The sequence below is a fragment of the Schistocerca piceifrons genome, chromosome 4 (assembly GCF_021461385.2).
Source record: "Schistocerca piceifrons isolate TAMUIC-IGC-003096 chromosome 4, iqSchPice1.1, whole genome shotgun sequence".
Classification (NCBI taxonomy): Eukaryota; Metazoa; Arthropoda; class Insecta; order Orthoptera; family Acrididae; genus Schistocerca; species Schistocerca piceifrons.
In genome coordinates this window covers 168,380,298-168,407,527 of record NC_060141.1, presented here as the reverse complement: position 1 = coordinate 168,407,527, position 27,230 = coordinate 168,380,298, and the positions used below count along the sequence as shown (strand labels likewise).

Below are 27,230 nucleotides of genomic sequence, written 5' to 3'. Positions count from 1 at the left end.
CCGTGGTTCAACAACAAAGTTAGGAAACTACTGCAAAAGCAAAGAGAGCTTCACTGCAAGTTTAAACACAGCCAAAACCTCTCAGACAAACAGAAGCTAAACAGTGTCAAAGTTAGCGTAAGGAGGGCTATGCATGAAGCGTTCAGTGAATTTGAAAGTAAAATTCTGTGTACTGACTTGACAGAAAATCCTAGGAAGTTCTGGTCTTACGTTAAATCAGTAAGTGGCTCTGAACAGCATATCCAAACACTCTGGGATGATGATGGCCTTGAAACAGAGGATGACACGTGTAAAGCTGAAGTACTAAACACCTTTTTCCAAAGCTATTTCACAGAGGAAGACCGCACTGCAGTTCCTTCTCTAAATCCTCGTTCAAACGAAAAAATGGCTGACATCGAAATAAGTGTCCAAGGACTAGAAAAGCAACTGAAATCACGCAACAGAGGAAAGTCCACTGGACCTGATGGGATACCAATTCGATTCTACACAGAGTACGTGAAAGAACTTGCCCCCCTTCTAACAGCCGTGTACCGCAAGTCTCTAGAGGAACTGAAGGTTCCAAATGATTGGAAAAGAGCACAGGTAGTCCCATTCTTCAAGAAGAGTCATCGAGCAGATGCGCAAAACTATAGACCTATATCTCTGACTTCGATCTGTTGTAGAATTTTAGAACATGTTTTTTGCTTGCGTATCATGTCATTTATTGAAACCCAGAATCTAAGGAATCAACATGGATTCCAGAAACAGCGATCGTGTGAGACCCAACTTGCTTTATTTGTTCATGAGACCCAGAAAATATTAGATACAGGCTCCCAGGTAGATGCCATTTTACTTGACTTCCAGAAGTCGTTCGATACAGTTCCGCACTGTCGCCTGATAAACAAAGTAAGAGCCTACGGAATATCAGAGCAGCTGTGTGGCTGGATTGAAGAGTTTTCAGCAAACAGAACACAGCATCCAGAATGAGATTTTCACTCTGCAGTGGAGTGTGCACTGATATGAAACTTCCTGGCAGATTAAATCTGTGTGCCGGACCGAGACTCAAGCTCGGGACCTTTGCCTTTCGCAGGCAAGTGCCCTACCGACTGAGCTACCCAAGCACGACTCACGCCCCGTCCTCACAGCTTTATTTCTGCCAGTACCTCGTCTCCTACTTTCCAAACTTTACAGAAGTTCTCCTGCGAACCTTGCAGAAGGTAGGAGATGAGGTACTGGCAGAAATAAAGCTGTGAGGACGGGGCATGGGTCGTGCTTGGGTTGCTCAGTCGGTAGAGCACTTGCCCGTGAAAGGCAAAGCTCCCGAGTTTGAGTCTCGGTCCGGCACACAGTTTTAATCTGCCAGGAAGTTTCATATCAGCACACACTCTACTGCAGAGTGAAAATCTCATTCTGGAAACATCCCCCAGGCTGTGGCTAAGCCATGTCTCCGCAATATCCTTTCTTTTGGGGGTGCTAGTTCTGCAAGGTTTGCAGGAGAACTTCTGTAAAGTTTGGAAGGTAGGAGACGAGGTACTTGCAGAAATAAAGCTGTGAGGACGGGGCGTGAGTTGTGCTTGGGTAGCTCAGTCGGTAGAGCACTTGCCCACGAAAGGCAAAGGTCCCGAGCTCGAGTCTTGGTCCGGCACACAGATTTAATCTGCCAGGAAGTTTCAGAACACAGCATGTTGTTCTCAATGGAGAGACGTCTACAGATGTTAAAGTAACCTCTGGCGTGCCACAGGGGAGTGTTATGGGACCATTGCTTTTCACAGTATGTATAAATGACCTAGTAGATAGTGTTGGAAGTTCCATGCGGCTTTTCGCGGACGATGCTGTAGTATACAGAGAAGTTGCGGCATTAGAAAATTGCAGTGAAATGCAGGAAGATCTGCAGCAGATAGGCACTTGGTGCAGGGAGTGGCAACTGACGCTTAACATAGACAAATGTAATGTATTGCGAATACATAGAAAAAAGGATCCTTTATTATAGCGGAACAGACACTGGTAGCAGTTCCTTTCATAAAATATCTGGGAGTATGCGTGCAGAACGATTTGAAGTGGAATGATCATATAAAATTAATTGTTGGTAAGGCGGGTGCCAGGTTGAAATTCATTGGGAGAGTCCTTAGAAAATGTAGACCATCAACAAAGGAGGTGGCTTACAAAACACTCGTTCGACCTGTACTTGAGTGTTGCTCATCAGTGTGGGATCCGTACCAGGTCGGGTTGACAGAGGAGATAGATCCAAACAAGAGCGGCACGTTTCATCACAGGTTTATTTGGTAAGCGTGATAGCGTTACGGAGATGTTTAGTAAACTCAAGTGGCAGACTCTGCAAGAGAGGCACTCTGCATCGTGGTGTAGCTTGCTGTCCAGGTTTTGAGAGGGTGCGTTTCTGGATGAGGTATCGAATATATTGCTTCCCCCTCCTTATACCTCCCGAGGAGATCACGAATGTAAAATTAGAGAGATTCGAGCGCGCACGGACGCTTTCCGGCAGTTGTTCTTCCCGAGAACCATACGCGACTGGAACAGGAAAGGGAGGTAATGATAGTGGCACGTAAAGTGCCCTCCGCCACACACCATTGGGTGGCTTGCGGAGTATAAATGTAGATGTAGATGTAGATATATACAATGCGTCACTGGCACAACGAATTTTTCCAGACAGGTTGAAATATGTAATTGTTACACTTCTTCATAAGAAAGGTGACTAGACTGACTTTAACAATTATCATCCAATTTCCTTACTGGCACATTTTTTTCCAAAATATTCAAAAAAGTAATGTAACCAAGGGCAGTTTCGCACTTTAATTGGAAACAGTTTGAAAGTAGAAGTAATAAACTTCAAAATGCCACAGTTGTGTTAGTGGGACACTTATACATATTACCAGTTTCAGCAAACTATGTTGCCAACTTTGAATCTTATGCACTACACTTCAAAGACTCTAGTCCAGGTGTACAATAATTTGTGTCACATAATAAGAAACAATCGAAGAATGTGCATGGTATACTATACCGATATGTCAAAAGTAACAGTTGACATGTTAATATACTATGCCATGAATGTTTGCAGAATTTCTATTTATTATGTGATACAAATTATTGCACACAAGGACAAGATTCTTTGAAGTGCTGTGCATAAGATCTGAAGGTTGCTACCTAGTTCGCCAAAACTGTTAATCTGAATAAATGCTCTTGTAAAGTGATCGTGGCATTTTGAAGTTTATTGCTTCTGTTTTCGTTTCAGTCTAGATCACAATCAGAGTGGAATACTGTCAAGCATATGGAAACAATCTACAGGGCTATTACAAATGATTGAAGCGATTTCATAAATTCACTGTAGCTCCATTCATTGACATATGGTCACGACACACTACAGATACGTAGAAAAACTCATAAAGTTTTGTTCGGCTGAAGCCGCACTTCAGGTTTCTGCCACCAGAGCGTTCGAGAGCGCAGTGAGACAAGATGGCGACAGGAGCCAAGAAAGCGTATGTCGTGCTTGAAATGCACTCACATCAGTCAGTCATAACATTGCAACGACACTTCAGGATGAAGTTCAACAAAGATCCACCAACTGCTAACTCCATTCAGCGATAGTATGCGCAGTTTAAAGCTTCTGGATGCCTCTGTAAGGGGAAATCAACGGGTCGGCCTGCAGTGAGCGAAGAAACGGTTGAACGCGTGCGGGCAAGTTTCACACATAGCCCACGGAAGTCGACGAATAAAGCAAGCAGGGAGCTAAACGTACCACAGCCGACGGTTTGGAAAATCTTACGGAAAAAGCTAAAGCAGAAGCCTTACCGTTTACAATTGCTACAAGCCCTGACACCCGATGACAAAGTCAAACGCTTTGAATTTTCGGCGCGGTTGCAACAGCTCATGGAAGAGGATGTGTTCAGTGCGAAACTTGTTTTCAGTGATGAAGCAACATTTTCTCTTAATGGTGAAGAGAACAGACACAATGTGCAAATCTGGGCGGTAGAGATTCGCAGTTCACCAAAAGTTAACGTGTTTTGTGCAATCTCACGGTTTAAAGTTTACGGCCCCTTTTTCTTCTGCGAAAAAAACGTTACAGGACACATGTATCTGGACATGCTGGAAAATTGGCTCGTGCCACAACTGGAGACTGACAGCGCCGACTTCATCTTTCAACAGGATGGTGTTCCACCGCACTTCCATCATGATGTTCGGCATTTCTTAAACAGGAGATTGGAAAACAGATGGATCGATCGTGGTGGAGATCATGATCAGCAATTCATGTCATGGCCTCCACGCTCTCCCGACTTAACCCCATACGATTTCTTTCTGTGGGGTTATGTGAAAGGTTCAGTGTTTAAACCTCCTCTACCAAGAAACGTGCCAGAACTGCGAGCTCTCATCAACGATGCTTTCGAACTCATTGATGGGGACATGCTGCGCCGAGTGTGGGAGGAACTTGATTATCGGCTTGATGTCTGCTGAATCACTAAAGGGGCACATATCAAACATTTGTGAATGCCTAAAAAAACTTTTTGAGTTTTTGTATGTGTGTGCAAAGCATTGTGAAAATATCTCAAATAATAAAGTTATTGTGGAGCTGTGAAATCGCTTCAATCATTTGTAATAACCCTGTACTTAGCATATCACAGTTTGAAATCGAGAAGGGTTGCTCAACTGACAATACTATTTACACATTAACTCATCAGATAGCACAACCATTAAATAATAATCATAAAAAAATCACCAGTCGTTATTTTTTGTGCATTTTCCAAGTTGTTTGACTGCATAGATCATGTTACTCTCATAGGAAAATTCAGGTTCTATGGAATTTTTGACCTTATGCAAAGCTGGTTTGAAACATTTGCAACAAACAGAAAAAAAGTTAGTGCTGAATAATTCAAATAATGCCTGAAGGGTAGAAAATTTTAGTGACTGGGGAGAAATCACAAAGGTAGATCCACAGGTTTCAATTTTGGATCCATTCTTATTCCTTATATGCGTGAATGACTTTCCACATAACATTCAACAAGCAGAATGGGAATTTTTGCAGATGTTACTAGTGTTATGGTAAATCCTATTAGAGAGAAAACAATAGAATTTGTGGATGTGTATGTTGTCAAAAACTTGAACTGGAAGCTATTATTGAGTTTCTCAAACAGGTAAATGCAGCTACTTTTGCTCTTTGTATAATTGCTAATCTTGGAAACAAATGACTCAACCTCCTCATAAATTTTGCATACTGTCACTCAGTAATGTCTTCTGCAAAAATTTTCTGGGTTAAGTCATCACTTACAAAGAAAATACTGAGTGTACAAAAGCGAGCGGTAAGAATAACATGTGATCTTCACCCACAGATGTCACGCAGGTACCTCTGCTAAGAGCTAGACACTTTAACTGCACCGTTACAGTATGTACATTTGTTAATTAAATTTGTCATAAATACTCTAGCCCAATTTGAAAACAACAGTAATGTCCATACCTACGAGCCATTATTAAAGCACAAAAAGGAGTTCATTATGGAGCAACTAAAATTTTTGATAATTTCCCCAATAACATAAAATGTCTGACAGGTAGTGAAGCAAGTTTTAAATCTAACTTAAAATAATTTCTTACCAAAAGAAAGCTCTGGCAGGTCGAAAGACACACACAAACAAACACAAACATACACACAAAATTCTAGCTTTCGCAACCAACGGTTGCCTCGTCAGGAAAGAGGGAAGGAGAGGGAAAGATGAAAGGATTTGGGTTTTAAGGGAGAGGGTAAGGAGTCATTCCAATCCCGGGAGCGGAAAGACTTACCTTAGGGGGAAAAAAGGACTGGTATACACTCGCACACACACACATTCCATCCACACATATACAGACAAAAGCAGTCTGCTTGTCTGCTTGTGTCTGTATATGTGTGGATGGATATGTGTGTGTGTGTGTGCGAGTGTATTACCAGTCCTTTTTTCCCCCTAAGGTAAGTCTTTCCGCTCCCGGGATTGGAATGACTCCTTACCCTCTCCCTTAAAACCCAAATCCTTTCGTCTTTCCCTCTCCTTCCCTCTTTCCTGACGAGGCAACCTTTGGTTGCAAAAGCTAGAATTTTGTGTGTATGTTTGTGTTTGTTTGTGTGTGTCTTTCGATCTGCCAGTGCTTTCTTTTGGTAAGTCACATCATCTTTGTTTTTTGATAAATTTTTCCCACGTGGAATGTTTCCCTCTATTATATTAAAATAATTTCTCTTGGACAACTCATTCTATTCCATTGATGAATTTGTGCTTAAAAACTGGTAGCCAGAAAAAAGCTTGTTTTGTTGCATGAGTAGGACTAAAAATATGTGTTCATTAATGTTAAATCAAACAATGGAAAATCCAGGATGAAATGTGACAATATTATGAAATGGAAAGTTGCCACTCACCATATAGCAGAGATGCTAAGTCTCAGAAAGGCGCAACAAAAAGACTGTCTCACTCAGCCCATAAGCCCTTCATCAAAAATCGACGACACACACACACACACACACACACACACACACACACACACGCTAATCAACTCACACACACATGACTGCAGTCTCAGACAACTGTAGTCACATTGTGAGCAGCAACACCAGTGCATGATGGGAGTGGCAACTGGGTGGAGGTAAGGGGGAAGCTGAGGCAGGGAGGGGGAGGGATAGTAGGGTAGGTAGGAAGTATATTCTACATTCCCGTAGTCCTCCTGGCCTCAACTTTCGTTTGTCATTGTCCTCACTCATCTAGCCTCCCCGTTCCCATTCCAGCACTATACAGCCCTCATTCCATCATCGCACCCAGTCTTTTTACTTCTCTCCTTTTCCTATACCCCCCCCTCCCCCCGCCACCTCTCCCCTGTCCTCCATCTAACCTCCCGACTGCACATAGCTGCCCTACCCTCTGTCCACCTTGTCCCTGCATGCTCTCCATCAGTACTGAACTTTTTGCCACCCCTACCCTGCTATCTCTCCCCCTTCCTGCCCCAGCCTCCTCCTTACCCCCACCCAGTCACCACTTTAATCATGCACTGGTGTGCCGCTGCTTGCATTGTGGCTACAGTCGCCTGAGACTGCAGTCATGTGTGTGTGAGTTGTGTTTGCACGAATGTGTGTGTGTGAGTGTGTGTGTTGCCTATTTTTGATAAGGCCTTATGGGCCTAAAGCTTTATTTGTGACAGTCTTTTTGTTGTGCTTATCTGTGACTCAGCATCTCTTAGTGTATGGTGAGTGGCAACTTTCTTTTTCATAATATTGTTAATTAACAATAATGCAAATCGGGTATAAATATCCTGTAAACTGATTCATTCCATGTTATTTCAATAAAAGAATCGTTCAAATGATCTATGGAACATGTAACTAACTAACAAAGACCGATGTGCAGTGAAGGGCCGCCACAACATTGTTCAGCCGTGAGTGTGTCCTTGGTCTTCTCCTGTGGTCCTTGTGGAAGGTAAAGGTGTTGCGCCACATTTCTTCTTTTGTTGCCAGTGGCTAAACGGAATCATCAAGAAGAATGCATACCTCTTACCAGAAGTTGATGACCTTTGATTGTCTGAAGGGAACAAAGTATCTCTCCACTACAGATATGACACTGGTTGCTTGCAAGTATACAGACCTGACTGAATAGGTGCCTTGTCATTCTTGCTCTTGTCCTAAAATCCAGTTGTCAAGTGGTAGAAGCTCTAAGTGAACTTTAGATATCTCTACACACCAGCTTCAAAACATATTTTTGTTTTCTTCTCTTTTATTTACTTTTGATAATGATCACCTTTTTCATGTGTATTTAACTTCACACATGTGACAAGACATATTAGTAAACTACATAAACTATGAGGAATCTAACTAAATTTAACAAGCGGCAGTAATTCATTATCCATACTCAGTAACTGTTCAGATGGAAATTTACAAAAGTTACTGTATATAAGGCTGTCACTGAACTAACTTAATGATTGTTTAATATAGTGACTGTACTCAATTGTAGCTGTGTGCAGACTGCACTGTGGCTTTGTGCCCAGCAGGTATTTAAAGGTGCACGTGATACAGTAGAGTCCCATTAATCCAAACTAATTGGGACCGGATCTTTTTCATATTACCGATTTGTTCAGATTAGCCGGAATTACGGTGACAAGTTTCTAGAATGAAGTATTGCAAGCAGATAAGTAGGTACATTGTGGTAACAAATGGGAACAAGTGTGAGAACAATGGCTCGCTCTCACTCCCTGCCCTTGTTGTTGTGCATTGTTGTGACCTTTGTAGTGTCTGTGGTCAGTGCACTACCAGTTGGCTCGCAAAGCACTTGGTTATGTTAGTTATCGATTGCTGGCACGCATAACAGTTGTATTGCATTCGTTCAGGTGTAGTGGTGTACATATTTTTGTATTGAGTAAATGGAAGCATACAATGTTAACACACAAAGAAAAACTGAATGCTTTGAAGCGGATAGACAATGTTGAGAATGTATCTAAACTGTCAACGGAACTGGGTGTTGGTAAAGCAACCATTTGTGATTGGAATAAGAACAGAGTGAAACTTTAACAGTCCTGCGCAACATCTTTGGGAAGAATACTCAAAATTCGGCAGACTTTGAAACAGTCCCAACACGACAAAGGAGATGAAGCTCTTTTCCTTTGGTTTACACAGGAAAGAGAAAGAGGAACTCCTTTGAGTGGAGCACTGGTTCAGGAGAAGGCCGTTTACCTGAACAAGTTAATGAATGGTGACAGTTAATGAATGGTGACTAGTCTTTTAGAGCAAGTACAGGTTGGTTGGACAGATTCAAAAAAGTCATTGAATCCGTCAGCTAACAATTACTGGAGAGAAGCTTTCTCCTGACCGTGAAGCCGCGAAGGAATACTTGGGTGAGTTTGAAAAAATGTTAAGAGAGGGAAGGTATTCTGCCCAAAGAATTTATAATGCTGATGAGACTGGCCGTAATTTTAGGGCATTGCCAACAAAAAGCCTGGCATCAAAAGCAGAAGACCATGCTCCTGGTTTTAAAATGTGCAAAGATCATGTGATTATTAGTGTGCAGCAATGCTGCTGGTAATCAGAAGCTGCCTTTAATGCTGATTGGCAAATCTGCTAGGCCCAGAGCTTTTAAAAACTGCAAATGAAGTCCCTGCTTGTATATTATCGCAACCAGGAAAAGCATGGATGGATGGATGGATGGTAAGCTGTTCAAAGAATGGTTTCACAGCCACTTTGTTCCCTCTGTTCGACAGTTTTCTAAGGAAAATCATTTGTCTCCCCATGCAATCCTTTCGATTGATAGCGCGCCATCTCACACAAGCACTGAGGAATTGTGTGATGGAGAAATTGTGGCAAAGTTTCTGCTGTTGAATGTAACACCACTTCTACAGCCAATGGACCAGGGCATACTGCAAACATTAAAACTGATTTACAGAAAACAATTTTTAAGAATGCTGATCCAAGATGATAGCTTTCCTTTAGTGGGCAAAATAAAAAAACACTAATGTGAAGGATGTTGTTTATTGGGCCACTGAGGCATGGCAGAATATTTCAGGAAATACTCTGAGAAAATTGTGGAGAAAACTGTAGACATGTATTGAATTTCAGGACAGCCTAATTGTAAATGTAGAGGAAAATCTTCTACAAATGATACAGACAATCCCTGGATGTGAAGAAGCTAGTGAAGGAGACATAGATGAGTGGATGGCAGTGGGTGGGGCATGTTTGGAGAACCTTACTGACACTGATTTAGTTGCTGCTATGGCTCAAGACCAGGAAGAAATGGACTGCTGTGATGGAAGTGATGACGAGCCTGAAAGCGTCAAAGGAGAGCTGGTGCCACACAGTGACACAGCAGAAGCCCTTGACCACACGCTACGTTATTTGGAGCAACAGCCCACTGCTACACCTGCTGATTTGATGTTTATGAGACGGTGGCGCAAGTATGCGTTGTATTACAGACTGTCTTTATTACACCAAAAAACAATGACTTGAGTTTATCTCATCTAAAAAGTAGGGATAAAATGTCTGCTGTATTTTAGTAAGTTTGTCAGCTTTTCTTTCATTGTTATGCATTGTTTAAGCTTAATGTTTTCTTGTCAGTTTTTCTAATGTTACGGAGATGTTTAATAAACTCAAGTGGCAGACTCTGCAAGAGAGGCGCTCTGCATCGCGGTGTAGCTTGCTCGCCAGGTTTCGAAAGGGTGCGTTTCTGGATGAGGTATCGAATATATTGCTTCCCCCTACTTATACCTCCCGAGGAGATCACGAATGTAAAATTAGAGAGATTAGAGCACGCACGGAGGCTTTCAGACAGTCGTTTTTCCCGCGAACCATACGCGACTGGAACAGGAAAGGGAGGTAATGACAGTGGCACGTAAAGTGCCCTCCGCCACACACCGTTGGGTGGCTTGCGGAGTATCAATGTAGATGTAGATGTACTGTGTAAATTAAAATAGTGTGTATGTACAGCATTTTAACGCACAGTTTTCCATACTTAGACTAACATTTTTCATGTTTGGATTAACCGAACATTCAGATTACCAGAGTTCGGATTAGTGGGACTCTGCTGTACTGAAATTACAAATTTTTTGAATGCAAATTTATTACACTTTCCACAAAAAAATGAAAGCTGGAAAAGTAGAGAATATGTATAAACATTAGAAAACAAAGTTATTGTGTTTAACTGTGGATTGTATAGTCTTCAATGGGACTTGATATATTTTATGTAGTGGAAGTTCAGATGTATACTTTTATCCCTGGTACTTAGAAAAGCTTGCCAAGAAATTTGTGAATACTCAGATTTTCCAGTTGAGGTATTTAATTAATTAAAATGTTACTCTATTAAAAGTATACATCTTTGGAAGGAGAAAAATCAAGGCTGAAAGAGAGGGACACTGGATTTTTGAAAGGATTACATTCAAACATTCAGAAAACCAGCAATTTGGAATAGAGCTAACTTTTTAATTACATAGTTTTCATTAAAAATGAGCTGTTTGGTAGAAAGAAAGTAATAAGGACTTTCAGGTAGTTGATACCAATAAAAGAATTCTGGGTCTTGGCATTCCTTGATTGCTCAGGAAAAACAGGAGGTGAAAATATCACAAACTTGACTTATTCATTAATTGGCTTAGCTTTTTGTAGTAAACACTCCACAGTGAATTTCTTTTATTTCCATTTCCTTGTTCATTGTAGGATCAACTGTTCATATTTGCTCTATCACAGACTTATTATAAGTAACTGCCGTCTTATCTTGAGCGCTGTATTCCTTGCACGTAATTTTCAACAAATGTGTGACACACACACACACACACACACACGCACACACGCAAACTCTTTAGAGCAGTGACATGTATCTGCTATTTAGAATTAATTGTGCACACACAGACAAAAAAACACTGCATTGAATGAACAGCTGACTCAAACCCATTTCACTTGCCAAATTCGTCACGATCTCCTGTCGATACGCTACAATCTGTTTGTGCAAGTGTGAGTTGTGTCTTCAGATTTGAGCCTGCTCAAATCCCCAACTACAACTTACAGGTTTTGCACATCTTACATCAGTGCAAATCTTCTGTCCAAACACTACAATCTGTCTGTGCACATCTCCATAGACATTTGCATGGACAGATTGTTGCATGTGGACCAGACTTATGTTATACACAGCTGCTATTTTTCTCCTCGTATTTTATACTAAGAGTTGAATAACTTGACTGATTTATAGAACACTATCAGCAGTCAGCATACTAGAAATGTTATACTCTGTTTAAAATTTATATCCCTGGCCCAAATATTATGATAAATTGTGGAAGGAGTGATTAATAATGTACCCTTCTACTGCATTTTTGAATATCTTAGTATCTCCATTTTCCTGCCTGCTGTCTGCCCACCATGCAGGAAGTTGGAAAATCTCATATATTAAAAAGTAAAATAGAGAGAACGGAAGTTTTTGGAGATATGTCAACAATACATTTATGGTTTGGCCATACGGGAGGGATGCTCTCGATCGTTTCCTACATCATTTCAGTTATCTGCATGTCAATATTAGGTTTATGGTGCAAGTAGAAAAGGATGGGAAACTTCCATTCCTAGAAGTCTTGGTTTACAGGAGGGATGATGAGACGGTAGGACACGGTGTTTATCATAAGCCCACACATACAGACTGATATCATCATGTATCAAGTTGTCATCCATTGTACCAACGCCAAGAGGTCCAATGTACATTGGAAAGAAGTGCTTATGCCATCTCAGATGCAGATAGTTTGACACAAGAACTGGATCATTTAAAAGCAGTGTTCCAGCAGAATGGTTATACTGACATTCAGATCCATCATGCTGTACAGTTTGGACTCCCACAGGAACCGAGAAAAGATACAAGGAAATTGGTGGTGTTCCTACCTGTCGCGGGAAGCATAGCTTCAAAAATAAGAAGAATTTTAAAGAGGTTCAATAGTAAAAGTGTATTCCATCCACCAGCTAATACTAGAGCACTGCTTGGCTCAGTAAAGGATGATTTGTGCCTGAGAAAGCCTGGTGTCTACAAAATTCCCTGCCATTGTGGGGAAGCCTATATTGGTCAAATGATTTGTCCAAAAGAACAGACACAACTCAAGAGACAAAGAGGAGGAAAGGGAAGGGATTACTGATGTCAGCTGCATCAGGACATTACACAGAATCTGCAGTGATGAGTGAAAATGTGTACTGCACCGGGATATGTGCCTTGGATGTACTGCTTACTAGGCAAGTGCAGACATGTCTGAAAGAACAGACAACACGCATTCATGTAATTGATTTGCGTGGATGGACAATGGATCCACGTTCTATAGTGCAGATGCGCAAGTACATCCAACCTCCTCCAGAAATGTCAGACTAGCGAGAATGGAGGAAATGGAGGAGGATTGCAGATAGATGGCATTCAGTGGGAATGTGCATTGGCTGTGAGGTGTTTTGATATAGTCCACACAGTTGCGATAATACTATGTCCCAGATGGTGCAGTGGTTAATGCTCCTGCCTATTAAGCAGTAGATCACTGGTTCGAATCCCTTGCCCTTCCATTTTTCTCCCTAGGTATCAGAAGGCCATTCTTTTTTTGATGAGGCTTATGACGTTTTGACAAAAAACACTAACTGAATGTTCTTTAAGATCCATGGCTTTGTCACAGCCGCCGTATTTTGTACTACTAGTAGCTTTTTCAACTGTAACTATATTTTTTTCTGTAGCTGTGCCTTTCAGTTGAGATTACTCTAAATGGGAATAAGGAACACTTTGGAAATCACTAGAATATGATGAATACTGCATTGAATAGACTGGTTGCTTCTGGCAAATGATTGTGTAAGTAGCCATTTACCAGAAGCGTTCAGAGGCAGTCTGTGCCTTGTATGATGTGAGTGAGTGCTCAGTCACTCCCCAAGTGTGAATATGCAGTGCTGCCTTGTGAATTTCTCCATATTATGTCTCAACACATTCCACAGAATGTTTCTTCCAAGGGTTATCATACCGCTCAGAGAATGATATAACCTTCACAATAGTGTGAGGAGTAGCCTCAGTAATGTGTTTGATGGCATTGTCAGTGTCAGTTGTATAGCTGAGGCTGCAATTTAAATTGTTCACTGCACATCATACTACATGGTGAGGCAGTCAGATGGAAAGATTGCAAAAAATTGACACAAACTGAAGATTTAAACAGTTTTTTTCCTTGAATCTAGTGTACATGAGTGGAAATTAGTATTTCACCTTAAAAGCCTCTTTTTTCCCCTCCATGTGGCGTTTTTTGTTTCACACACATTTTTAGAGTCTGAGAGTGAATCTGCTGATGAGACACTGCATGGACTCTCCAGCAGAATATTTTTTATTTTGTGGTGAAACCTCTCTTTCAAATAATGTCTGGTTCTTGGGTGGTTTTCTTGGAAAACTATGGAATTAAGGTAACCCCAAATTAAAAAGTCTGGACTCAGTAAGTCTGGTGAATGTGGAAGCCACAAAATATTGTCATTTCTACTGATGAGACAACCAGTAAAAGTGAGTCTAAGCAAATCTGTTGACACTGCAGCAAATCCATTGACATTGCAGCAGTATAGCTAGTTGCAGCATCATACTGGAAAACTTTATTCATGTGGATTGGAAGATGGCACAGCAGCATGTGGGGGTAAATTGAACTTGCAATGGAAAGTGCATTGAGCTCCAACAAAACTGTCTGAGTTTTGTAATAGATCTTTACAACAAGTGTGTGTTGCGTTGTCAGGGATCTCTCAAAGCCTAAATCTGTGGACCAGTTCTGATATTCCTGTCACATGACTAGTACCCAGCAGGAATCCTGTCATGGTCTTCTTAACAATTTATTTCCTTGCTTTTTTGTGCACAGTCAGACTGATTATGAACTTGTTGGATTGTCTACGTGATTTTGTTCATAGTCTGTGAGACTCTGAAGCTGTTGGAGGTGACTTGGCTGAAGCTATCAGATTTGCATCATCTTTTGTGTCTTTCCACTAATTTGGAAGGCTTCACTATAATACAGTTTCCTGATTTAGCTTAGAATTATTACTGTGCACAAACAGTTCGTTGGCAGTTTACACACTTTTCCATTTTCAACAGTAAAATTTTGCCTTGGGTAATTTGGTTAACCGTCTTTATTCAGACTAAATAATTTTTGTAAAATAGCTCATAAATAAGACTTATTCAGTGACTACTCTGTTACATGTTTTAAATCTATTTTTTAAGATTAAATAGTCTAATAATGAAATTTTCCTTTGAGAGAAAATGAAAGTTATTTATGTAAGATAATTTTTTTATGACAGCGAATTGAGTTAGTTAAGTTTATGTCCTCGGTCAAAATAATATGTAATTTAATTAAAATTATTGTAATATTGTACCTATGGTTATATTGTAATGTTATGTACTCACTGTTGTGATCAGCTGATTGGCAATGTCAGATCCTGACATTCTTTGTACAGTTAATGAAAAGCAAATAGAGTCCAGACAAAACTACCACATGGATGCAAATTAAGACATTTTCAAATTTTGAAAAGATTATAATCCACATTACTGAAACTTTTCATACGGTCCAGTTTCCTGTAATTCATTGATTAGTTAATGGTTTGCTGACTATCTTATTTTCCAGCTCTGACTCACCAGGTTAGCCAAGAGCGCTAATGTGCTGCTTCCTGGACTCGGGTAGGCATGCCAGCCCTGGATCAAATCCACCTGGCAGATTAAAGGTGAGGGCCGGTGTGCCAGCCAGTGTGGATGTGGTTTTTAGGCGGTTTTCCACATCTCACTAGGTGAATACCTGGCTGGTCCCCACGTCCTGTCTCAGTTACACATCTCGCAGACATTTGAAAACATTTGCACTATTTCATGGATTACACTGGACATGGACAGCTGGGGTACACTAATTCCATCCCAGGGGGGAGGGGGGGTGCATCCGGGAAGGGCATCCAGCCACTCTCTGACACTAACAGAGCCACACACCGTAGTAACAACGCCAACCACGTGTTGGAGTCGAGCAAATGCCCAAAGAAAATAATGATGATGATTATGTTCCAGCTCCCAACAACATTCATTACCTTTTATACTATTCTTTTTTTCTGTATGGTATTCCCATAAATTTTTTTGTAGATACATCCCGTCCTCCAAAACATGGAGAAGTGAATGGAAAAGACTATTTCTTTGTAACTCGGGAAAAAATGGAGGAAGACATAGAAGCAAGCAAATTTATTGAATTTGGAGAATACAAAGGAAATTTATATGGGACATCAGCTGAAAGTGTGAAGTCATTGGTTAATGCTGGATATGTTTGCATACTAAATCCCCATTATCAAGTAAGTTTCTTTCATTATCATAGTCATGTCAGATAAACATTTACTTTGTCTTATGATGTATCTTCATTAAAATCTACATTAAATATTTTGTGTAGGCGTTGAAGATGTTAAGAACACCACAGTTGAAACCTTATATAATCTACATTAAACCACCAACTTTTGATGTTTTGAAGGAAACAAGAAATGCTGCATATGCACGTTCAACATTTGATGAGACAAATTCCAGGGGATTCACCGTAAGTCATAATATTTGCTATCATTTGCTGGGCAACTGTTATTGGATTAAGTTCAACTTCAACCTAGAGTAAATATAAATTACAATGTTATCAAATATTGAATAATAATTCGCTGCCAGCTGGAGTGGCCGTGCGGTTCTAGGCGCTGCAGTCTGGAGCCGAGCGACTGCTACGGTCGCAGGTTCGAATCCTGCGTCGGGCATGGATGTGTGTGATGTCCTTAGGTTAGTTAGGTTTAATTAGTTCTAAGTTCTAGGCGACTGATGACCTCAGAAGTTAAGTCGCATAGTGCTCAGAGCCATTTTTGAATAATTCGCTCTTCCTTCCCCTTTTATCACAGGATGAAGAATTTCATGAAATACTCCACAGCAGTGAACGAATTGAATTTCTTTACAGTCATTTATTTGATGAAGTAATTGTGAATGCAGATCTTTCAGTGGCATTTGAGCAGTTAGTTAGAGTTGCCAGTAAAGTGGAAACAGAACCACTATGGGTTCCCGCATCATGGGTGCAGTGAAGAGATTTTACAGTTTCCTTTGTTTGTCAATAAATGGTAAGTTAACCAGTAGTAAAATATTGCACTTAAATAACTGGAAAATTCATATGTGAAGCTCAAATACATATCAGCTTTTTATGCAAATTGTATTTACTAGATTGAATGGGTAGTTAATAAGATTTCGTTTAGACTCATACCTCATAATCATTGCTTGTTTCTAACTGCCTGCTGCCACCCACCTTCCATATGTTACGAGTGCTGGCATGGCAACTGCAACTGTGTTTTCAGCAGGAGACATAGTCATATAACCCAGCCAAGGTCACATACCGCCAAGGATAATATACTGCAAAGATATACCAACTTACATGCATACACTTCTCAGCTTTTGGCAAGATCAATGTGTAGTATCAAGGGAGGCGTCTTGGACCCCCTAGTATGCTGTGGCATAGGCTGTATTAGTATTTCAACTCAAATTCTTACATTTATTACATCACATGGGGATACTTGTATTGTTTCACGTAATATACAATAAAGTGAGGCATAGCCAGAGCCCTCATGTAGATTTTGACATTTTAGACTCTTGCTTTCATGTAGTGGAATCAATATGTACCATAACCTCCAAGCTGTACTGTACACCATGTGTACAGATGGCATCCTGCCATTTACAAGACAGTAGTTGACATCGAAATAGACTGTAATATGAATGGTGACACTGTTAAAATCATTGAAGTTCTGCATGGGGAGATTGTATTTTACAGTGGACAATTTGATATTGTTTTAACTGATGTTCAAGTTGTTTGTGGGCAAGCCTGGTTAATTATTGCTATAGTCTGTTTTCATTCACACTGAATGCAATGCATGCATTGTATGCTCTTTTAAGTATTAAGTTGCTGCATAAGCTCATAGCATTTTTTCATAAGTTTAATAAACACAAAAGATGCTTGTAACAGAGACTTTAGTCATCAATAATTTATTCACCTTCACTATTTACAACAGTCTACCAATGCTAGGGTAATTTTTCAATTCTGTGACTGTAGAAATCACTTGATTTTGAGGCAAAGAACTCATCAGGCCATGTTCAGAGGGCATTTTCATCCAGAAAGAAAATTCCTTGAAGGATGATCGATAGAGAGTGGAAAAGGTGGAAATCTGAAGGCACAATATCAGATGAATAAGGTGGGTGCGCAATGACTTCCCAACCCAACTACTCTGAAATGTTTTTTGTCAGTCTTGCAGAATGTTGGCTGGCATTATTGTGGACTAGTATTACTTCATGCAGTCTTCCTGGTTGTTGTTCTTGGACTGACCTGCAAGATGTCTCAATTGTTGACAATAAATGCCAGCTGTGATGGTTACACTTCATATTTACATACATTAACCCTTGTTTCGTAGATCATAAATACGACATTTCTTAATGATGTGGAATGTGTCACTTTAATGTGTTTTCTTTACACAAAATATTTAATTAATTAATTAATTTCTTTCACAGTTACTACTTCCTATTTAAGAATTCATCCATTGATTAGAAGGAGTTGTCATTCAGAAATTCTTTTAACTGTTGGTTGACTATCTGTCAAACTTTTAATACGATTTGGCAAATGACCAAAGATTTTTGTGGCAGCATAATTCACCCCTTTCTGTGCCAAAGTGAGATTTAATCCAGAGTAGTGAATATAATCCTTCCTTCTAGTGTTGTAGCTATGCTGTTATTTTTGAATTGGGATGGGTTATTAATGACAAATTTCATAAGTGAATATATGTATTGTGAAGGTACTGTGAATATCCTGAGTTCCTTAAATAAATGTCTGCAAGGTGATCTTGGGCGGGCTCCAGCTATTATTCTGATTACATGCTTTTGTGCAATGAATACTTTCTCTCTTAATGATGAATTGCCCCAAAATATTATGCCATATGAAAGCAGTGAATGAAAATAGGCATAGTAGGCTAATTTACTGATATATTTATCACCAAAATTTGCAATAATCCTAACAGCATAAGTAACTGAACCTAACCGTTTCAGCAGATCATTGATACGTTTCTTCCAATTCAATTTCTCATCAATGCACGCACCCAGAAATTTTGAGTATTCTACCTTAGCAATAGACTTCTGTTCATAGTCTATATTTATCAATGGTGTTATGCCATTTACTGTACAGAATTGTATAAACTGTGTTTTCTCAAAATTTAGTGAGCGTCCATTTGCAGAGAACCATTTAATAATTTTCTGAAAGACATTACTTGCGATTTCCTCATCTGATTCTTGCTTCTTGGGTGTGATTACTATACTTGTATCATCAGCGAAAAGAACTAACTTTGCATCTTCATGAATATAAAGTGGCAAGTTGTTAATATATATCAAGAACAATAAGGGACCCAAGACTGAACCCTGTGGGACACCATTCTTGATACCTTCCCAGTTAGAGGACTCTGCCGGTTTTTGTAGACTATCTGTACTGTTAATTTCAACCTTCTGTATTCTTCCAGTTAAGTACGAATTAAACCACTTGTGCACTGTCCCACTCATACCACAATAATTTAGCTTATCTAGAAGAATTTCAGGATTCACACAATCAAAAGCCTTTGAGAGATCATAAAATATCCCATTGGGTGATGTTTGGTTATTCATTGCATTTAATATTTGATCAGTGAAAGCATATATAGCATTTTCTGTTGAAAAGCCTTTCTGAAAACCAAATTGACGTTTTGTTAGTACTTACAAATATGTGATGCTACTCTTGAATACATTACTTTTTCAAGAATTTTGGATAAAGCTGTCAGAAGTGAGACTGGGCAGTAGTTGTTAGCTTCAGATCTATCCCCTTTTTTATGCAATGGTTTAACAATTGCATATTTCAGTCTTATCTGGAAAAATTCTCTGTTTTAGTGAGCTACTACATATGTGGCTGAGAATCCTACTTATTTGTTGGGAACAAGCTTTTAGTACTCTGTTGGAAATGCCATCAATTCCATGTGAGCTTTTACTTTTGAGATAATTTATTATTTTCCTAATTTCAGTAGGAGAGATGGGTTGAATTTCAATTTTATCAAATTGCGTAGGTACTGCTTCTTCCATATACTGCCTTGCATTTTCTAATGAATAGCTGGAACCTATTTTCTCTACAAGATTTAAAAATGATTATTAAAAATGTTTTCTATTTCTGACTTCTTGTCAACAAACTTTTCATTGTGTTTGATAGAAATACAGTCTTCCTGTGCTATCAGTTGCCCTGTTTCCCTTTTCACAATATTCCAAATTGTTTTAATTTTATTATCAGATGTGCTAATCTCAGACATAACGCACATACTTATGGACTTTTTAATAACTTTTTTTAATACAGTGCAGTAGTTTTTATAATGTTTCATTGTTTTGGGATCACTACTCCTCCTAGCTATAAGATACATTTCCCTTTTCTGTTTACAAGATATTTTTATCCCTTTAGTAAGCCATGTATTTTTACATGGTTTCTTACAATTATATTTCATTGTTTTCTTAGGGAAACTGTTTCTAATATACTCACAAAGGTATCATGAAATAGGTTAAATTTTAAATTAGCATCATGTTCCCTGTACACCTCATCCCAGTCTAACTGTTGCAAGCTTTCCCTAAAATTTTGAAGTGTTAAATTGTTAATGGAACGCACTATTTTGGAGTACTGTTTTGCATTACTGTATGCAGCTATATCATATACTGTAATTAACTGTGCATCATGATCAGACAGACTGTTCTTAACAGGAAAAATTTTTATATGATTAAATTTATCTTGGTCTATGAGAACGGTATCTATCAGTGTGCTACTTTAGTGTGCTGCTTTCCTGTACCACCCGAGTAGGTAAATTAATAACTGATATCAAATTGAGAGAACCAAGTAATACTTCAAGGTCAAGTTTTCTATCCGACTCTTTCAGAAAATCTACATTGAAATCCCCACAAACAATATTTTGCTTTCCTTTCTCGAACAGGTAGCACAACAATGAATCCAAGTTTTTCAAAAATAGTTGAAAATTTCGCAATGGGGACCTGTACATGGCTACAATTATAAAAGTGCCTTTATTTAGTTTAAGCTCACTTGCACATGCTTTTATGTGTTGCTCTATGCAAATTTTTTTAGTTTCCAAATTTTTCAGAGTATGACTGATTTTAACATATATGGCAACTCCTCCTCTCTCCATAGTGTGTCTACTTACATGTGCTGAAAGCTTATATCCACCTACATTTACCATTTCCATACCTGCGACTATATGAAGACAGGCATAGTACATCTACTCCACCCTCAGTTTCTAAATCTTCTATACAAACAAGAAGCTCATCTACTCTGTTTTTTAATCCCCTGATATTCTGATGCAATATATTAACATTATTTGTTACTGTGCTATTATGTGAATTTTGTGACATACTAACATTATTTTTTTCTGTACTGTTATGAGAATCTTGTGATATTTTCGCATCTCTAGTACCTTCAGGAAAGCAATTCATAGCACATAGTATCACTGTTCCACCAGATGCTTAATATTATCTGTCATGGCTGTGCGCAGGTCTTTGTTAGGAGTTGCTATTTTGTTTGGGCTCAACCATTACGCTCTTTTCCTTATGTTAACATAAAGACACCATGTCTTGTCGCCAGTTATGATACAGGACAGGAATGGTCAGTGTTGTTCATGCACGAGACAATTGGTGATGAGAAAGCAGAGATGCACATATGGCAACCTGCTTATTTTTGGATTTAGCTTAGAGCATGTGGTACCCATACAACTGATTCTTGAACCTCCCCCGCTACATATAAATGCTGCATGACTGTGGTATGGTGACAGTTCATCACATTTGCCAGTTGTTGCATTCACTGTCATGGACCATTGTGGATTAATATGTGTAAACAATCGTCATCAGACCCTGAAAGTCTTCCTGAATGTGGAGAGTCACTAATGTCAAAACAATCCTCCTTAAAACGAGGAAACCATTTTCTGTTGTGCTCCGTCCAGTGGCATTGTCCCCACACATGATGCAAATGTTTTTGGCTGCCTCCACTGCTATCACCCCTCAGTTGAACTTAAATAGAAGAATATGCCAGAAAAGTTCCAGTTTCTCCACTTGTCACTCCACTATCTCCAGGTGACAAAATACAAACATGTGAACTCAAATATCAACAGTGAACTACAAATAAAAAATAACAATCAATAAATAAACCTATAGCAACCAAAATATCAAAATGCAATACAAAAACACAGAAAACTTATGCCCTGATGTACTATATGAGTCATTAAACCACAAATGTTCATTATAAGTCCATTCATAGTAATTAAATCATAATACAATACCTATTTCACAGTCTGTATTTTCTTTTCTTGAACTGACAGCTAGTTTCTGTGCTGCACAAGATGTGGTGTGCTGCATGGGTGCTTCCTTGTGATAGTTCTTGAACCTTATTAAGCAAGGCAAATTTTTAGTCTTGACTCCTGTAAGGCTGTTTATTAAATGTCACATCAAACTTGTTTGAAATGTGGGTAGATACATGCAATAGGAAGATTACATTCAGCATGTTTTCTCTTCTGTCACCCTGAATTCAGCATGCATTGGTAAGTTTAGGAGGGATGAATGCACTGTGTTTAATGTGTCTGAATAATATTTTAGCTACCAGTTTCACAAAATGAGTGATTGTGATGTTATAGTAAGTGTTTTTGATAAATCTTTCTAATAATGGCCATTCAGTGAAAAGTTAGAACTTATTAAAAATTGTTGCTCTTTTCCCTGTCTCAGCAATTTAAAGACAGAGAACAAATCAAGAAACTCCATACAAACATTTAATCCTAATACTTACTACAAAACAGTCTTGTTATGCAGCAGTGAACCATTGTGTAAACTCTTCTGTTGGCTGTGTTTTTTGCTCAGAATGGACAAATCTCCTGGGAACAGTGCCAATTGTGGTTACTCTGACCCTAATAATCTGCACACTGCAATTTCAAGGCTTGAAAAATCAGAATCTCATAGCCATGCATGTATAGCCCTGGGCACATTTACTAAAAGTAAGATTGATTTGCAATTAGATGAACAGAAATGTACAAGCATTTTAAAGCACAATGAAGCAGTGAAACAGAACTGGGGAATACTTAAGAGATTGAAAGCAGCCTCCTTCTTTTTAGGCAATAAGAATGATCATTTCCAGGGCACAGGGATAGCTGCAAGTCCAACAATCAAGAAAGTTGTGTGAAATTAATTCATTATTCATTTTTTGGCTGAGTTTGATGACAATTTGAGAATTCACTTATAGGCAGCCTTGCTGTTCACTGGATTATCCCCTCTCATTCTAAATGATTTTATTAAGTGTTACAAGTGTTATGCTCTCCAAAATAAAAACTCATATGAAAGAAGTGGCAATTGTTGCTATTTTACTAGATATCACAAATCTTTTGCAGTTACCAACTATATGGAGGGACAGATTTATGAAAGATTTGCAGGGTGTAGTGATGTTAATGGTGATTGAACAACAGAGGCCAAGAAATGGTTACAGCAGACCATCTTGAAGAATTTCAGTGCAAAAATAAGTTGGTCATGCCGATGTATGTTGAGTAGCCATCATTGCGATACATTGAAACAATGTGCGAACACAAGTTAGGGAAGTAATTCCACATGCCACATTTGTGCATTGTTACGCCCACAAGTTGAATTTGGTTTTATCACAGGCAGTATCAAGTGTGAGTGCAGATAGAGTGCTTTTTGCTAATTTTAGTGGTTTTATTACATTTTCTGTTGATTCCTCAAAAAGAACAAACTTATTAGATACAACAGTGAAGAAGAGATTTCCAAAACTGGCACCAGCAGGATGTAGTTATACAATTCACTTGGTACAAACTTTATCAGATCATATAGTTGAACTTCAAGATTTGTATGAGTACATTTTCAAAATCCTCAAAATTGGGACACAGCTGATATTAATGAAGCATATGCATTTCTCATGCTGCCACGATTTAACTTCCTCTTGTGTCTATTTGAAGAATTTCACTGGCAGACATTGCATTTAACACAGTGCATTTAAACTCCTTAAACATTATATTTTGCAGCAAGGAAATGAAAGACTTGAAAGAAATGCTGTGAACTAAGAGATACAATGGCTTCTAGAAAATATGGTGCAAGGCTGAAAGCATATGTGATACTCCAAGGAATAGAAGAAATGAAAACTGTACAGAAACACCTGTATAGGATGACTACAGGAGAATGCAGCTGAACATCTGATTTGATTCTCTGCCTGACTTAAATTTTATTGAAATGCTTAGCTCAAAGAGGTTCTCAAGCTTTCCAGATGTTTCCAGAGGAGGCGTTAAAAAAATTAAAGGTAGTGTGTGGGAAGCTTTTTGATATTGTTAGGTAATTGTCTGAAGTTAATGCTATGACATCACAACATCTTGAAGCCAGGTCTTTGAAGGAAATACAAAGTTTCGTGTATCAAAATGAACTTTACGCTGGACTTCCAGAACTCTCTAAACTCTCTGAACTGATGTTAACCTACATCATCAGCAGTTTTCTGCCCTTAAAAAAAAGGCCTTCATTAGGAATATGCACGGACAAAGTCATTTGTCAGTTATCTCCATCATATCTCCAGGAGAGAACTTTTGGTCCAGATAAAAGTTCAAAACTCATTTTTTGGCAACATTACTGAGCGATTTTGCAAGAAGAACCACAGAGTAGCGTCCATTGCCAACCATGGTGTGTGAACACTGTCACATATACATACAACTGGGAAGTTTCATGTTGCATGCTGTACCAACATTTTCAGATTACACCACTGATTGATACAAACTGTGACTCAAGGTGGTTTCAGTTTATGTAAATATCAATTTACTAAAGCATTATACAGCAAAAACGTATGAAATGAACTTACAAAACATGGAACAGTATACACAGCAGAGCATACACCCCAATATATGTATATCGCCTGTGGTAAGAATACAGTCAGGCATAAAGTTATCTTCCAACACCACTACCAGAATTAGTGCTGCCTGGAGCTTGTGGTCTAAAGTCGTCAATCAGTTGATAATGCCATATGCCATAACTTCACTGGGCCTTTGTAGTCATTGCTGCAAGCATAAATATGTTGTAGTATTAATTCATGTGAGTCAGTATTCTTTCAAACAAAATGGTGCTTGATATCATTGTACATGTTGTGTCCGAAACACTCCATTGTCATAACAAAAGCATTTAAGAACGTATTCTTCAAAAAACGAGAAATCTCTCTTGTTAATCCTTGCAGCCACAATGCTTCTTGGCAGGCAGTAGTCAGTGTCATACACACCATTTCATTTTCCAGGAAATCACTGCTCTATGTGGTTTAAACAGAAACCCTGTTGTGAATTTTTTATTTTCAGTTTCTCTCACCCATTGTGCATCACAATATCAAACAGTGTGGTGGCCTTCTTTACAGAACTGCAGTTTCATGTCATCAGTTGCTTTGAAATAACCTAGAACACTCTTCACTGCCGACCACTGAGACATACCAGGATTATTGCTAAAGAATGTTTTCAGATAAATGGCATATGCAAGGTCTGGTCTGGTTGCATTGTTAACTGTAACTAATGAGACTATCAGTGGCTTCTCAGTAAGTGATCTTTATTACTTATTTGTGCTGTGTTTGAGGGCTCGTTTCATATCTGGGGACTTAATTTTTATTCAGGGGTTGTTGAAACTGGATTGCAGTCATTTGTATTTTACTTATCCAAAATCTGATTATCATCATGATTTTTAATGAATTGCTAACTGTGCATACAAGAGATTTCCAGCAAATTATATTCCTATTTTTTCTTCCTCTATACTTTATTCTTTGTCTTCCTCTATTTTAGGACTTATTGGTGAAGACTTAGTGTTTATCTAGGAGTGTTGAGAGTGGACTGCAGTAGTTCATATTTTACCTTATCCAAAAATTTGATTCACTTAATGAATTTGCTTAATCCATACAAGACCTTGTTTCATATCTCTTGTTGTGCAAATTCTTAAAAAAGTTAGATAGTTCTCGTAGGTCCATGAGTTTGAATTTTTCTTTCAGCTCTCTCTCTCTCTCTCTCTCTCTCTCTCTCTCTCTCTCTCTCTCCCTCCCTCTCCCTCTCCCTCTCCCTCTCCCTCTCCCTCTCCCTCCTCCTCCCCCTCCCCCTCTCCCTCCCCCTCCCCTCCCCTCCCCTCCCCACCTCCTCCTCCTCCTCCTCCTCCTCCTCCTCCTCCTCCTCCACCCCTCTTTCTTACTGTCTTAAGTAGTCTCCAGTTGTAAATTATTGCTAAAAATTGTAATGTCCAATTTAATGTTTCACCAATGGCTTCCTTGTTTTGAACAATAAAGTGACTCTTTTTAGTGTATATATCCCTGTATCTTTAACTGTTTTGGTAACTAACCAATTTCTGTAATTTTTACATAAATTTCCCTGTCTAAGTCACCTCAAAGAAATGCAGTAACTGAATCTGAATCATACTTTGCAGCAAGTATCAGTTTATATCTGAGTCAGTTGTACTTAATCAAGCATACATAGCTTTAATTATAATCCGAACCTTTTTTTTGTGTACAGACTCACAAGAAAGCACCTTTTACAGCATATAAAGAGCTCTTGTAAATCTTTCTTTGTTACAAGGAGACCACATGGCAATTGAATTTTTGTAATTACTTATACTTATTGTACTTAAAGCTAAAAACTCAAAAATTCTCAAGAAAATTAATTTTGAAGTTTTCTGAGTGTCTTTAATTCAGTGAAAGAAGGACAGTTTTTCCGTGTGGGTCTCCAGGGTTTGATTCCTGAGCATTGCAAATTTTAAACAAAGATATGTGTGCTGTGCACATTCTTTGAAGCATGAAATATATAAAAATGAAAAAAAATTAATTTCTAATGTTTTTAAACAGTCTTTTGTAAAAGATCAACAATTAAGAATTTATATTTGCAATCAAAACTGTAATTTAGTGTGCAATATGTAAGTAGAGAAAAGATGATGAGTATTTTTCATAAGAATGGCAATTACATATGGATTAATTAGCATATATTTCATGAATTGCACACATCAAAAAAAGTTTTGCATCACTCCGGTTCCCAGAACTTCTGAGGATAGACATTGACTGTGGATATTGTATCACAGATATCCCTCTGACTGTTCAGAGATGTCACTAAACCTGCCCAATGATGTAAGCAACCTTGCACGAGCAGTGTCTGTTAGATGAAGGGGGTCTGACAGACGATCAGTTCCAGTCATTCCACCAGGAAGGAGGTACACGGCTCATGTTGTTTCTAGTTCAACCGTGCCTAGACGGTCAATACTGCGGTTCGATCACGTCCACATTGGTACTTTGTGCCAGGTAGGGCTCTCAACAAGGGAAGTGAACCAAAGCGAGGTTATTTGTACATGGAGGAGATACAGAGTGAGACAGGAACTGTTGATGACATGCCTTGCTCAGGTTGCCCAATGGCTATTAATGCAGTGGGTAACCACTACCTACAGATTATGGCTTGGAGGAACCCTGACAGCAACACCACCATGATGAATAGTGCTTTTTGTGCAGCCGCAGAATGTCGTGTTACGACTCATACTGTGTGCAATAGGCTGCATGATCTGCAACTTCACTCCCGACGTCCACGGCGAGGTCCATCTTTGCAACTGCGTCACCACAGGGGGGCTCAGAAACATGCCGAATGGACCGCTCAGGATTGGCATCACGTTCTCTTCACCGATGAGTGTCGCATACGCCTTCAACCAGACAATCGTCGGAGACGTGTTTGGAGGCAACCCGGTGAG

The 27,230-nt window shown here is 39.1% G+C and overlaps 1 protein-coding gene across 5 annotated transcripts in view; it reads left to right on the top strand.

Moving 5' to 3' along the window:
- Positions 1 to 27,230, top strand: part of LOC124795006 (MAGUK p55 subfamily member 7) — a 268,265-nt gene that overhangs the window by 186,432 nt on the left and 54,603 nt on the right. For all 5 annotated transcript variants that reach the window (XM_047258764.1, XM_047258763.1, XM_047258766.1 and 2 more), the window contains 3 exons: positions 15,543 to 15,745; positions 15,841 to 15,981; positions 16,322 to 16,534. In XM_047258764.1, coding sequence (XP_047114720.1) covers positions 15,543 to 15,745; positions 15,841 to 15,981; positions 16,322 to 16,498 — 521 coding nt within the window. In that variant the 3' untranslated portion in view covers positions 16,499 to 16,534. The remainder of the gene's footprint in view (positions 1 to 15,542; positions 15,746 to 15,840; positions 15,982 to 16,321; positions 16,535 to 27,230) is intronic.